This window comes from Dysidea avara, chromosome 11, assembly GCF_963678975.1.
Source record: "Dysidea avara chromosome 11, odDysAvar1.4, whole genome shotgun sequence".
Taxonomy (NCBI): Eukaryota; Metazoa; Porifera; class Demospongiae; order Dictyoceratida; family Dysideidae; genus Dysidea; species Dysidea avara.
Genome location: NC_089282.1, coordinates 14,191,652 through 14,206,210, shown reverse-complemented (window position 1 = coordinate 14,206,210; position 14,559 = coordinate 14,191,652). Strand labels below are relative to the sequence as shown.

The 14,559-nt window shown below is 36.5% G+C and overlaps 1 protein-coding gene across 1 annotated transcript; it reads right to left on the bottom strand.

Moving 5' to 3' along the window:
- Positions 1-1,401: 1,401 nt before the first annotated feature.
- On the bottom strand, positions 1,402-11,263 carry LOC136238251 (uncharacterized). Its single transcript, XM_066028610.1, has 12 exons — positions 11,163-11,263; positions 6,696-6,853; positions 5,755-6,037; positions 5,078-5,187; positions 3,804-4,113; positions 3,710-3,746; positions 2,410-2,542; positions 2,069-2,351; positions 1,979-2,015; positions 1,689-1,919; positions 1,580-1,610; positions 1,402-1,527 (listed from the first exon to the last, which is right to left on the bottom strand). Exons 2-12 carry the CDS (start codon positions 6,778-6,780, stop codon positions 1,499-1,501), a joined length of 1,569 nt encoding a protein of 522 aa, XP_065884682.1. The 5' UTR covers positions 6,781-6,853; positions 11,163-11,263; the 3' UTR covers positions 1,402-1,498.
- Between the last annotated feature and the right edge of the window lie 3,296 nt (positions 11,264-14,559).

The following is a 14,559-nucleotide window of genomic DNA, read 5'->3' as shown; positions in this document are numbered from 1 at the left end:
AGGTGGTGACTTGATCCACAGACAGCTTGCAGTCTAGGCAAATGTCTGAGGAGCCACACAGCCTGGGATCCAGCATCTCTTCTGCATTCAGCAAGTACTTAACAATTGTGACTTCACGTTATAGGGTTTATCATTGTTCAACTATCTATGTACATGGATAATGTTGATGGTTTGTGGTAACCACAAGCTATATAGACAATGACTGCATGTTTGAACCCTATTCCATTTGCCTGATCTGCAGCGTATGGCATGTGCACATGCAATCTCATAACATTAACATCACAAGCATTACTTTAATGCACAAGTAAACCTTGTAGAGTCCTACAATCAGGCATTGGTTAACTATTGGTAAAACAGAATAACAAAATATTGGATATCAGCTCAGCCTTAAAGTGCATCAGTACAATTTTAAAGCCAAAAGCATCAACCCAGAAATGGGTTAGAAACTTAACAGTATGTTCTGTGACTCCCATCCATCCACTGTTCATACATACACAGCTCAAACAATACAACGTGTACAGTAGTGACTACTACTAGCACTAAATTCTGACTATTTGAACAATTGATTAGCATTTTAAAAGTAAGCTTGAGTTCTCTGCAAACTTCAAATGTTGTATATACTGTATACTGTAGTACTGTACCCCTGCACAATACATAGCTAGATAGTGGCTACAATGCAATTAATTTATTTAGAAAGAAAAGGTGCTATAGCTATACATTGCTCCCTCAATTATCTGACCCTCTTGGGGCGAAGACATGTTCAGATAATCAATCAAAGCCCATTCATTTATATACCAGACCCCTGTTCAAATACTGTAGTAATTAGACAAAATACTCTAATAGAGCAGTTATTTCTACTGTTTGGATAACTGAGGTTTCAAGGTTCAGATAATTAGCCTAAACTGTAGCAAAATAACCCTGTTGCTTCATCATTTGTAACAAACAGTACATGCAAATATAACTACAATAAACTTAATTCATTGTGCATAGATGCACATCAAAATTCATATATGTCCATACATGCATATCATTTTCTCTTAGTAAAACTGTTTGATGTGCAGCAAATGCAAATGTTTGCATTGTTGTGGTATTTATTACATATTGCTAGTATGATACAAATCTATAGTATGCCTGGCAAGTAAGTCACTTTTTGAGTGAGCACTTTAAACCAGTATGAAGATCAAGTTCAGTTCTTACAAATAAACCGTAATAATTTATACATATATACAGCAATAGCCACAGAGTATCTGTATTTCAATGTGTCTGCAGCCTTAACAGCAATGCATGTTCTTAGGGTTCTGTATACATTAACTATGTATATTATGCTTCACAGCACAAATATGTGTACTTCTAAAGTAATAGCATGTAACATATAGGCAGTATGGCTATGCTGTAAAACAATGAAGTTACATATATGTATATATGTTTAAAGTTGTAAAAGGGTAAATATATAAGTTGCATTATAAAGTACAGCTGTTAACTGTTTAGCTAAGTTATACTAGCTGCTGGCGTTGCTGGTTCCTGATCCTGTTGTTTGTTATAACACCTGAGGTAAAATGTACAATGGTAATTGACTAACCTCTAGTCTTCATAACTCGGTTCTGTTTCACCTGCAATGACATAAAATAATTTATGCTCACTATTATTTTAGAGTATAGATAATACCTATACTGAAATCAAAGACCAACCTCAGCTAGTGTTTCCTCTTGTTTATTGTCTTTGAATTCTGAAGATAATCTAATTCTCTTCGAGCTGACGCTAGCAAATGAGGTGTCATCTGATACACTGCTGTCCAAGTCACTGTGTTCTTTAATTCTCTTGGAACCGGCAACACTAGCAAATGATCTATCACCCGATGATATACTGCTGTCCAAGTCACTATGTTCTTCATCCTCTGCAGTGGGTTGGCTATTCACAAACTGCATGTATAAAGGCATGCTATATAACTGTATACTGAAGCTATTATCAAAATGCTGACCGTTGTTTTAGCTGTGCTGATGCTCATGAGCCATTTACTATTGAAATGAATTACATTCAGTTCACTACCAAACCAACAAAATATATTTACTTCTTTTCTTCCTCAGTTTTTGCTATGAAGTAATATGTACTTCCATGAGTGGCTACTACAAAGCACCTCCTCTCGTCCACATCAACTGGCCAGTCAGAAAATGAGATGGTTTCATCATCACGATCTTTAGCAAATGCCAGACGATTGATGAAAAAGTTGGTCATAGATCTTGCACCAGATTCTGTTGGTTCATCTGAGTATACTCGAAACATTTTCCCCATTTTGTCTAATGACACCCACACATCACGCCATTTTTGCAAGAATGGCATGCCTTTATATCCACCTATCAGGCATATAGTTGCATAAAGCAAATAGAAACCCAATAACAAAATTCTGCATACCAAATTTTTTAAGCCAGCCAGCATACAAAGGTTTCTCTGGATCCAGTGGTTGGTCTGTTTGTGTACCTATGGTGTCTGTCAGTGGTGGCTCATGCAGTATAAATTCCAAGATGGTTGGTTGCATATCTGGAAACTGCATATGTACATGATACATACATATATGCATAGTGTATACATACACTATACTTATCAGTCATTAAGGGGCCTTACTTTGGCTCCTTTTCTGTTACACCTTAAGTCAAGTCAATAAGTCTGAAATTAGGTTAGGTAATCCTAAGGCTATGTTGCTGTCAGACCTTCAATGCTGGTCACTGTAAAGTGTTAATAATAAATACTTTAGGTTTAAGGAAGAAAATCTATCTCTCCTGGAGGAAGACTGAGTGTGGCCCCGACTAGACATTGGGTGACCTGCAGTTCAAATCCTGGGGTTGGAGTGATTTTTTTTCCTTCCTTTTCTGTTACACCTTATCAGTCATTAAGTCAGTCACTAAGTCAAGTCAATAAGTCTAAGTCCTTGAAATTAGGTTAGGTAATCCTAAGGCTGCAACACATGTTGCTGTCAATGCTGGTTACTGTAAAGTGTTAATAATAAATACTTTAGGTTTAAGGAAGAAAATCCATCCCTCCTGGAGGAAGACTGAGTGTGGCTCCAACTAGACATTGGGTGACCTGCAGTTTGAATCCTGGGGCTGGAGGGATTTTTTCCTTCCTTTTCTGTTACACCTTATCAGTCATTAAGTCAGTCACTAAGTCAAGTCAATAAGTCTAATTATAAGTCCTTGAAATTAGGTTAGGTAATCCTAAGGCTGCAGGCACATGTTGCTGTCAGACCTTCAGTGCTGGTCACTGTACAGTGTTAATAAGAATAACACAGGAGTTGACATTACATACATTATCACCCATACTTCAAAAAATTTACTTAGACAATATGGTAGTTATTGCCCAGGAAATAACTGCCATATTGTCCAGTAAAGTGTTAATCACCAAATGTGCAATGTTGACACAAAATGCAATGTCAGCATAACATGTTTATGCAAACTGAACATGAAGCCATATACATCAAAATACTTTATTTGGTCAGTTATATCACAGTAGCCTTAGATATTAATAGTCATCCTTGGCTGTATATGAAATCATATACATCATCAAAGTACCAACAATCTTTTACTTGGATATAAGTCAGAGCAATCATAGAATATCTTAGTTAATAACACTCATCCTCGGCGTCACCCTGGACTCGACTAAGATATTCTACTCCTGCTGTGATACAACTATATGTACTTGTAATATGCCTTCTCACCTTTTCTATACCTTGACTAATTTCTTCCACCCATGTACTATTAAAATGAGCAAGTACATCATGTAGTGTACTACAGTGATTTATTTGCCCTTACTGTTTATCTTCTTCTGTTTCTGCTATAAAATAGAATGAATTCTCAAGTGCAGTGACCACAAAGCATCTGTTTGTATCAACATCATCTGGCCATGAGAATGATGCATCTTCATCATATCTTTCCTCCACAGACAACATATAATTCATGAAAAATCTTCCACTTGTGAATGTCAGCTTGCTGGATTCAGTAAATGGCAACTTGCTGGATTCTGGAGGCTTGTCTGGGTATATTTTTAACATTTCCCATGAATTATTTAATGATACCCACACATGATGCCATGTTTTACCAGGTTGAATACCACCAATTCCACCTATATAATTATAATTTGTTGGTTTGAGCACTGCAGACAAGCCCTTAAAACAATCACTCACAACTACATTATAACTATAGTATGTGTGCCAACCAACATGCACTCTGTAAGCATACAAACATGTGTATTATGCACACCACAGCAAGAACCCAGCTTGATTATATTTTCTATATGTTGGTAATGTTGGAGATTCTAAGTCAGATTAAGAAGTTAAATGGCCAAGCTAAAGTGTTTAAATAGAGGAGAAAATAACTGTTACAGTATATAGTTTTTCTTTTTTAAATTTATTATTGCTTTACCGGCAACACCAAACAATGCACCAAGATTATAACAGGATTGTCGTGTACAAAAATAGTGTAGAGGGTCAGATGGCCACATGTGCCATCTGCCCAAACTAATTACCTACAATATTATATACTGATTACTTAACTACTGTACACGTAACAACACTTACTTAGCTACACAAAACATTAATATATTGTGGGAAGAGTTTAGAGCACTTGGAACGGGGACACAAATAATGCATGGAGGATACGATTATAAGTTGTTAACAAAATGATTCCAAAGATACGTTTTTAGCTGTTTCTTGATTTGATAAATAAGAAGGGAGGTGTTAATACCGGGAGAGAGTTCCATAATCTGGGTAATCTGTGAAAGTAAGAATTATTGAGTGAGTTAGTAGAAGAGAACTTGTGATAAAGTTTGGAACCTGATGATCTGGTATTATAAATGGTATGAAACTGAGGATGGTAAAAAAAAGCTATTATCAGAGAACTTTAGTAATTTGAGATATCGGCAAGTTCGTATACACATATATTAAAGGTAACATTGAGATTTATAGTCGGAAGAGTAGTCGTTAAGGATAAACTTGGTAGCTCTTAATTGGCTTGACTCACTATACCATGAGACTTGATATTTAATCATGTAACATTGTGCTCTTATTTACAACTTTTTAATAACTAACCACATTTGTTCAGCCAGCCACCATGAAAGATTTGATCTTTCTCTCCTAAATCAGTTTCATCACCTGGTGCAAATATTCCCTTAGCAGCATTGACCTTCTTTAGCCATTCACTATATTATATGCAGTTTTAATCATAAAGTACTCAGTATATAGTAGGGAACAGGAAGTTTTGAAATGGAAACTACTCCCCCCCCCCCCCAAGCATATGGCTACGCAACATGGTAAGCCATGCACTGAAGGCGTGCCATTAGTATCTGAGGGGAAATGATTGAACAGGAGGTGTAGAATGATGAGGTGTAGAATGATGCAGTGTTAACATAAAACAAAGCTGAGGCATCACTTTAATACATACTTTGAGGTTCAAAACTCTCTTACAAATCACATACAACTTGCTTTACAATTTAATTACTTACTATGAACTGCTAAGCTCTAAGGAATTTGATAAAATCTCTGAAAATTTCCAAACACTATTTAATTATTAAAAAAATTCTATGCTGGTCATCTAGTTTCATTCAATAAATCTACATATCATGACCACCATGCAACTGATACATAAGGTTTGGTTAGAATATATAGTTGTATTCAAAGAATATTTGAATGCCACCATGCATGCAGTATCTATATTTGATAGTGCAATAATAAGTGAACATATTATTATGTACTGGTATGGTACTCACATCTTTTCTTCCTCAGTTTTTGCTATGAAGTAGTATGTACTTCCATGAGTGGCTACTACAAAGCACCTCCTCTTGTCCACATCAACTGGCCAGTCAGAAAATGAGATGGTTTCATCATCACGATCTTTAGCAAATGCCAGACGATTGATGAAAAAGCTGGTCGTAGGTCTTGCACCAGATTCTGTTGGTTCATCTGAGTATACTCGAAACATTTTCCCCATTTTGTCTAATGACACCCACACATCACGCCATTTTTGCAAGAATGGCATGCCTTTATATCCATCTATCCAAAATTTACATATACACAGCTTCAGTACATATCACAATAGCTTAGCTAGTAAGTATGCATGGATTACATTTAATCCTACCGCAAGACAGTAATTTTAATGATAACCTATTTTGTGTACATTGTACTTAATTAAAGGTTCACTGAAATGGAAAATTGACTGACCATTTTATTGAATACATAGATGGTTTATATCACGCAAAGGGTTAATACAAGAAGTCAGAAACATGTACGTAACTAAAACATGAATTAAGAATGCAGAAAAAATTAATTAACAAGGTAATTTGTGACCGGATTTGTGAAAAGGGGTCTTCCACACACATCCAATTCTATGAACATGGAAAACCATAACTCAGTATTCAAGAAACCTATTAATCTGCAACTTTCTCCATCCACTAAGCTATATTGGTGCTCACTACTGTCCAAATTTCAAGTCAATAGACATTTCCAATCTGAAGTTATGAGTTGTCAAAGTTGGTAAATTGGATGTGTGTGGAAGACCCCTTTTTGCAAATCCGGTCACATTTGTGCATTGCTTCTCACAGGTCCCTAGTGTGATATAATTGCTCAATACACACTTACTCAATTATTCAATTCAATAATTTCAATTCAATAATTCAATATACACTAACAACTGCCTGTATGATTGACTAACCATATTTTTCAAGCCAGCCAGTATGAAGAGGCCGCTCCTGTGATTGTATTAATGTATTAGTATCTTCTGCTGGTTGTTCAGTCATCCTATGCCAAAGATCCTGAGTTCATCAAGTCCTTCTTGAATTGGTATCTAATATTAGCTGGCTATGTAGATAGCTACATATATGAAACAGAAAGTATGCGTTAAATAGATATGTATGTCAAATTCTATGCCAAACCAACCATGCAAGCTGTGAAAAGGGGTATGGCTCTGCTCGTGATGAAAAGTTATGAAATCAAAGGTGCATGGTGGCCAATAAATGGCTGTGATGATGTATATCAATCAATTTTAATAACAAAATGGCAATGCTGTCATGATTGGCACTAGCTAATATCATTGCAGCCATTTCTTGTAAATTTCATAGCTTTTCGCCTGGATTTGTAGGGGCCACTCCCTTTTTCACTGCTATGCTTTTTTTTGTTTTTTGTTTTGAGGGAAAGACTGCATCAGTAGAAAAAACTACTTTTCCAGCAGTGACTTAATTTTGGCTTAGATATCACTTCTTTCTGTATTTAGAACTTAGAAGCTCCAAAGACAGTTTATAGCCAACTTTGGAACTTGCTTTTTACTAGAATATAAGAAAGAACATCCATGTATACACTCTAAAAATGAAGTGTACTTTGCACACAAAAACAATGTCATGGTGCACACTTTGAGGTATGCACCATGACACCATATGCAAAGCACACTTCATTTTAAATACATTATGTGTGTTTATTAGCTACATATATAATTATATTGTTTTAGTGATATTTGAAAACAATTTTACAACAGTAACCAATTGTGATTGTATTGCTGCACTATTTGTTCTGTGAATGCTATCTCACTATTGAGACCTGTGAGAAGGCTAATAATAAGACAATGAAATTGTCACTGATTTAACTGCCAATCTTAATTTTGACATAGGTGGACCATGAGGCGGGACCTCACCTCCAGCATTAGATCACAGGAGAGCAATTTCCTTTGCAAGGTTGAAACTGAGTCACTGCATGCATGCTGCTGACCCATATAACCATCTGACCCTGATGTGATCCTGTAAAATTTAACCAAGGCATGTATCAAAGGCTATATACATTTTGGCTGCTTCACTAGTGTATTAGCTATTAACCTCACATATACCTGGAATGGCTAATCAAAATTATATGATAATACTATACAGTAGGACCGTCATAGCTATAAGTTTTGGGTTACAGTGCAGTGGATGGGGCTGATTCCTCTGTCTTTAAACTACTAAAAAGTAACTATAGCTATTGCTCAAACACCAGCCTCATTTTTTCTTTCATGACAACTTGGCAGTGTTGGTCAGGCATCTAAATGTGGGATCACCTGTATGCCATTAGGCCACTCCCTCGGTCACCCCAAATAAATTCTCTGTTTCCCATCCTACACTCAGACATATTCCAATGCAGGCAGGTGGTCCATTTCCATTATCATGAACTACTACTGTGGTTTACAATAGAGATCTCCTATGTTTTTGCCAAAATCCTAATAAAATACTCACCTAAATACCACCTTAGAAAGCACAAAAAGTTAATTAGGAAGAACTATAAGTCCACGGTAAATATAAAACCAATAAAAGTACTTTTTTTAAAAACTGAAATATTATGAACCACTGTAGTGGTTCATAATAGAAATCACCTAGCTAGTCTAATCGTCCGTTGCTACAAAATTAGCTGGTGATAACTAGCTAGCTAGATCTATTATTGTTTACTGAGCATACAGTCAGCCATGCTGGTGTGCTGCAGGAATTACATAAAAATACACAAGACAAATACATCATCGGAAGTTAGATACAATACACCACACTTTATTTATTTTTATTTGTATTTGTAAGGAAATAAAAATGGATGTACTGGCTTGCACCAGTACATCCATAAAAAATTATACATTATGTACTTAGCTATACTAATTATAATTATATACAAAATCAGATAAACAATTACTGTTACTGTCCAGCAGTGTGTGGGTGCTTCGTAATTATACTAATTATTAAACCAGTTTCACCTTGACTTTTTCTTTCTCTGAGTTGAATGACCAATCGTTGATGCTTTTCACGTTCAAGTACAGTTCTATCTGGGACTACAAAAACTCTTTTAAACTGATCATGACGATGTAATAAGTACGAACAGGAAACAACACTAGCCTTGTCATCAGCAGACTCAAAACAGACTAACAAAGGTCTGTGCTTGTTTTCAGCCTTTCTTCCCAAACGTACAACTCTATTAATTGGGGTTTCAAGATCATACACAGTTTTGAGTAAGGCCAAAACAGAGAGTTTGTCAGCCACTCTGTCTTCAGCTTCTGGTAAGTCATACATGACAACATTCTTTTTCCTTCTCTCCCTGTCAGCTAATTCATCTACAATATTTTGTGCAGCACTCAACACAGATACAAGTTGTGGCTGGAGTAGTTCTCACAATAGAACCGCCAACAGGAACAGTGGAATCCTGGAGGGACTTTGAAGCTTGGTCAACTTCCATCTGTAAACCAGATTGACTTAAAGCAAATTCTCTATCTTTGCACCAAGATCTTCAATACACTTTCCAACTCGAGCTGTCAGGGTAGATGCAAGAGACTTGTCAAACCTTTGAAGCGAGTTTTCAACTACATTGGAAATTTTAGCCGATTCGTTCACTGATGATCTTACAAATTCAGCAACTATGCATTTCATTCGTGCATAATGCTTGTTATAGTTGCAGTAGTATGCAACATTTGGTATTAACTTTGCAAGGGAGGAAAATGATTTGTAACGTTTACTACCAATATTCTCACACAAAGCATGAAACCAACCCTCACACAAATCACATTGAAATGCTTCACCCTTTACACCATCAGCATCACATGTTTCATTACAATGACCACATATATCTACTGATATCTTGTTTACCGCAGTTAACTTATCTGATAGTGAAGGGAGACTCTGAGTGACAGAATTATCCAACTCCTTGGTGCTTTTTCGATTGACTGGCGTCTGGAGACAAGAATGCTTCATCCATTGTCCTCTTAATAGCTCCATTTGACATAGTTTAATCTAATACTTGCGCACCAATCACTATCACAAAATGGAGCGGACACAAACAAATCAAACCAAACATTTTCTGGTACCGTTTCCAGACTGTATCAGTTCCGACAGCTTTTAGATCTAAGAAGCAGAACTCATTTTGTATTGTTCATGCCTTTTTCATTAATAATGATGGTTTCTCTCTTATATGATTTGAGTCTAGCCTATCTACATTTTCTATTGTATAGACTCTATCAGTTGGTAGACCATGTTTCAGCTAGTTATTTATTTAGTCAGTCAATTTCGATTGTATCTGACTGCGATTTTAGTCTATCAGTTGATATAGCATTGATTACTGAAAGCTAAAGACAATGCATGACTCGTTTTGTGCATCGAAGCCTGGCGTAAACATGTATAGTCTCGCACAGTTTAGTGTATAGTTATAGCTAGCTAGCTAGCTAGCTACCTAACTTAGTATGGTCACTTATAAAACTCAGAAGAGTGCCAATGATGATGCAGAGTTGCTTCTATGACGTGTAGCTAGCTACACAGCTAGTTAATAGAACAAAGTTGTATACGCAGATAGCTAATAGACACTACTTATATACTATTGCAGTGTGTTTGGCCTTGTGAAGTCATTTACTGTGACATATACATACTGAGATACTACATGAATAGCTAACTGGGATGTACATTTTTCTATAATACTGTCGCCCATATACGAGGTAGCTGCGTATCATAGCATAGATAATATAATTTTATACCTTACACATAGTATCTATGGGTATAGCTATGTTCAATCAATCAGCTACACAGTAACTATAACTCACCGTAAAAAAACAAGTATTGAATTTATGACAAGATAGTGATGCATGACGTAACTGCAATTGTAGTGACCGTCAGCATAGTGACGGGACCACATGAACCCATATCATGTAGTTGTTGACATCAACTCTACATGTGAAGCATTACATAAGCTACTTATATCAGTAAGCAGACCTTTCAATGCTTCTATAATGGCTAAAATATGAGGAAATTTCTTAAGAAATGCTAATTAAATCCTATGTCTCCATTAAATTAAACTTTGAACTGTAACGTTATCATAACAACTCTACAGATTGTTTCCAGTATGCAGTGTGAAATTAATACAACTAAAATATAGCTAGATCAAGAATCAGAGAGTAACTCTGGTCAAGAGTTCTTATTAAAATTATATACGCAGTGGATATTCGTCCCAATCGTCCGGCAGCCGGACGCTATCCGGGGTTGTTTAGACCTTGACGTAAAAGGCACTTAATCCCATGGGGCTCCCATGGGAAGATTTAACGTGAGCATGCAGCCCCATGGGTCACTCATGGGAAGGAATAACGTCATTATACCCTTGGGTCACTTATGGGGAGATTTTACGTACTTTACACACTCACGTAAAATGCTGGTAGAAGGTAGGAGATCCACTTGAGAGCCTTACTCCAGTCCTGGGAAGATTTTACGTAACTTTGCAAATCATGTGATACTAATGTTACGTGATGCGAACTAATCACGTGAGCATTGTTAAACAATAATCGTGAGCATTGTTAAACAATAATGTTGAGATGTGTTCTCTGTGGAGATCAAGATCTACATGGATTGTACTACTGCTCTACTTTGGAAATCCTCTTTGCTTCGCGCAACCCAGTAGCTCTGTGGATACTGAGCCATTGGCTGCTGGTATCATTCTCGGAATAGCTCTTCTAGTTATTGTAGTGGCTGCAGTATACTTACATACAATTCCCTTAGTCGTGCGAGGGTAAGCTAGCTACTATTGTATTACTTCAATGCAACTACAACTAGCTATTTTTAGATTGTACACTACTTTCTACCTGACAGAAGCATGGTGAGCAGCCACTGAAACAAGTGGCGGAAACAAACCCCTACCAACACTTCTTTCATTTTTATGAATTTGAGGTACGTGTTAAGTTATAATTTTTTACATAATTATATAGCTAGCTTGTCATGTAACACCATGCATTCTGGCGGAGTACATATACCTGGAGCATGACCTAGCCTATAGCTTTCACACATTCTTATCAAGATTCACTTGAGAGTCTTACTCCTGGGAAGATATTTGTTACAAACATCTATGTAGCTTGTCATATTTATTTATTTATTTATTTTAATACTTTTTAATGCAGTTCAGGACTGCATTAAAGGTCAGTGGGTAATAGATACCCACTGCCAAAGAAACATACATACAATACAGAGCAATAACTAATAATTACAACTGTATATAACAAATATGTAATTGTATAGCTGGAGCATGGCAGCTCAATTTTGTCCAAATCATAGTTATCACACATTTTTACAAGTGCTGAGTATGAATCCAACTCAAAATTTCTCACATTTATGAGCATAATAGGTGCCTGAAAGCATTGAGCATAATGCTAGCTTAATAGGAAGAATATTTCAGCCATACTACAAATCCTTGATCAAACTACATATCATAGAAAAAGATCGATATACTCTAGTAGAACAGTCTATAACTCTAATAGAACAACCAGGTACCTGACTGTTCTATTAGAGTATATCGATCTTTTCTGTCACATGCAGTTTTGAAGAGCAAAGATGTGCTTCAGCCACTTATTATGTGCACATAACTGCAAATTTATTAGCAAAACATGGGAAATGCTTGAGCATAATTTGAGCACAATAGGTAAAAATTTTGAGCAGCACAGCATAGCATAATAGGTAAAATTTTGAGCATAATAGGCGGGTGCCTACACAAGTGACAACATTTTTACATAAGTGCTAAATCAGTGGCGTAGCTAAGGTGGGTACTGGTAGGTAGCAGGCCCAACCAATCATTTCCAGTGCCCTACCAACTCAGGTACTCACTGTACGTAGCTAGCTATAGCTAAATTGTGCAATACTGGGTGCAATATGAAGCTACGTAACTAATAATAATCATATTGTAAACAAAACATACGTACAGCTAGTGTCTTACTAGAGATGACAAATTTTAGCTGTAAAATTCCACCAAATTGAATCTCAGCATGTAATTTTCAAAAATTTGCTGTGGGGGCATGCTCCCAGACCCTCCTAGGTACAGCATGCTGGATAATGTGCTTCGCACATCATGGTTGCTGCAGCTTGTATGGATACAATGGTGCCCAACCAATCCTTCTGGGCTAGCTACGCCACTGTGCTAAATATATATCCAACCCATAGTTTAAGCATACTTTTCTTATATGCTGATAGAGGGTTGAGATTTGAAGAAAGCTTTTTACAGTTCCTAAAAACCAGGCGGATATTTTTGATTTTGCATAATGATTTGGTGAAGGATGATGTTTCATGTTGTAGGTGTGATCAGAACTTGACATTTCATGCATTTACTGAGCTATACAAGTTAGCATAAAAAGTTCTATTATCATCAATGACTATCACATATAACACTACCAGTTATATTTAATTATATCCAATATGTACAGGCACAAATCAGTTAGTGTCCTATAAGAGTATGCTGTGAAAAGGATTTATACAATGCTTATGGTACGTATGTTCCTTTCCTTGTGTAATAGCTAACAATGATATCCTGTACTGCCACTTGTACTTAGATATGTACAGTAAGTGGGGTTTAACTGACATGTACTAAGGGGCAACCACCCACAAGATGCTCAGTATTGTGTGACAGCAATGGTTGAATTGGGGATGGACAATTAGTGGTGGAGAAGACAATTACAGTTCCCTTCCCCCTCTGTTGGCTATGCTACTGTTCCTTGTAACTTATGTTGAGTTAGACTTTGGTTTCATTAGTGCTAAAGTAGTTTCACTACAGCAACAATCTGAATAAAAGTCTTTCAAGCAACAGTTAACAGGCTTGCACAAACATACAAAATACCTACTGTGTTGGCTTCAATGGCACGAATCTTGTTTAAAATGCTGCGTAACTGACAAGTCATGATACTGTGTTTCGTAGAGTAACAAGAAAGCTGGATGATAATTTATTAATATAGTCCATCCAGTGGTCATCATCTAGTACTTTCCTCCTTTGATGTGTGGCTGCCTTGAAATGATGTATTGCTATTGTATGATGTTGTAGCAGAACAAAATAATTATGGTGAATTAATTCTATTTTGTGTACATATTTCTTCTGCAGATGTGTGTATCAATTTTACATGGTCCCACCTCTGAGTTATTGGTTTGCAATCTTACATCGACTACAAATGTTTCAAGTACTATGAAACAATTAGCAGAGCAAGAATGGGGAATTCATAGCAGCCAAATTACTCTTACTAATGAAGGAAAGAAGATGCCCCATTGTTTTTACATGATTCAAACATATATGTGTCAATCAAACAATACTTATCTGGTGGTGCTAAAGAGTGTGAAATTTGTGGTGAGATGGCTCAATACAATTGTGATGAATGTAAGCAAGAATTTTGTGGTGATTGTTGTTCAACGGTGCACCAACACAAAAAAACAAAGATCACAAACCCTGCCTAATAGTATGTATGATGATAGTGGGCCTATGTTTCATGTAGTGAAAGAAGTTGATGGAATGGGAAGTAGTGGCTAGGTACATCTTTCCCATCAAAATAGTGATGCGCGCTCATGCACTTGCTTTCACCAAAATGTTTAAAAATGCAAAGCGAATCATCCCAATTTCCAGCCAACTGAAACCCTTTTGGAATAGTGACAGATTTGTCAGATGCTGAAATAAATGGATTAAAAAGGAGCGTTGGAGAAGATTCAGCCATGCAATTACTGAAAGGTTGCAAGGTGCATTGGATCAGATCCTGGCACCGTGTACGTGACAGAGTTGTTCATAGTATGCAAAAGGTTAAA

Bases quoted from the DNA above. Each gene is read 5' to 3' on its own strand.
- LOC136238251 (XM_066028610.1), bottom strand. From the start codon at position 6,780: ATGACTGAACAACCAGCAGAAGATACTAATACATTAATACAATCACAG. The intron at 2,543-3,709 runs GTGAGAAGGCAT...GTACATATGCAG, and splicing joins TTAGTCAAGGTATAGAAAAG to TTTCCAGATATGCAACCAAC. The intron at 1,920-1,978 runs GTCAGCATTTTG...TTATACATGCAG, and splicing joins TCAGCACAGCTAAAACAACG to TTTGTGAATAGCCAACCCAC.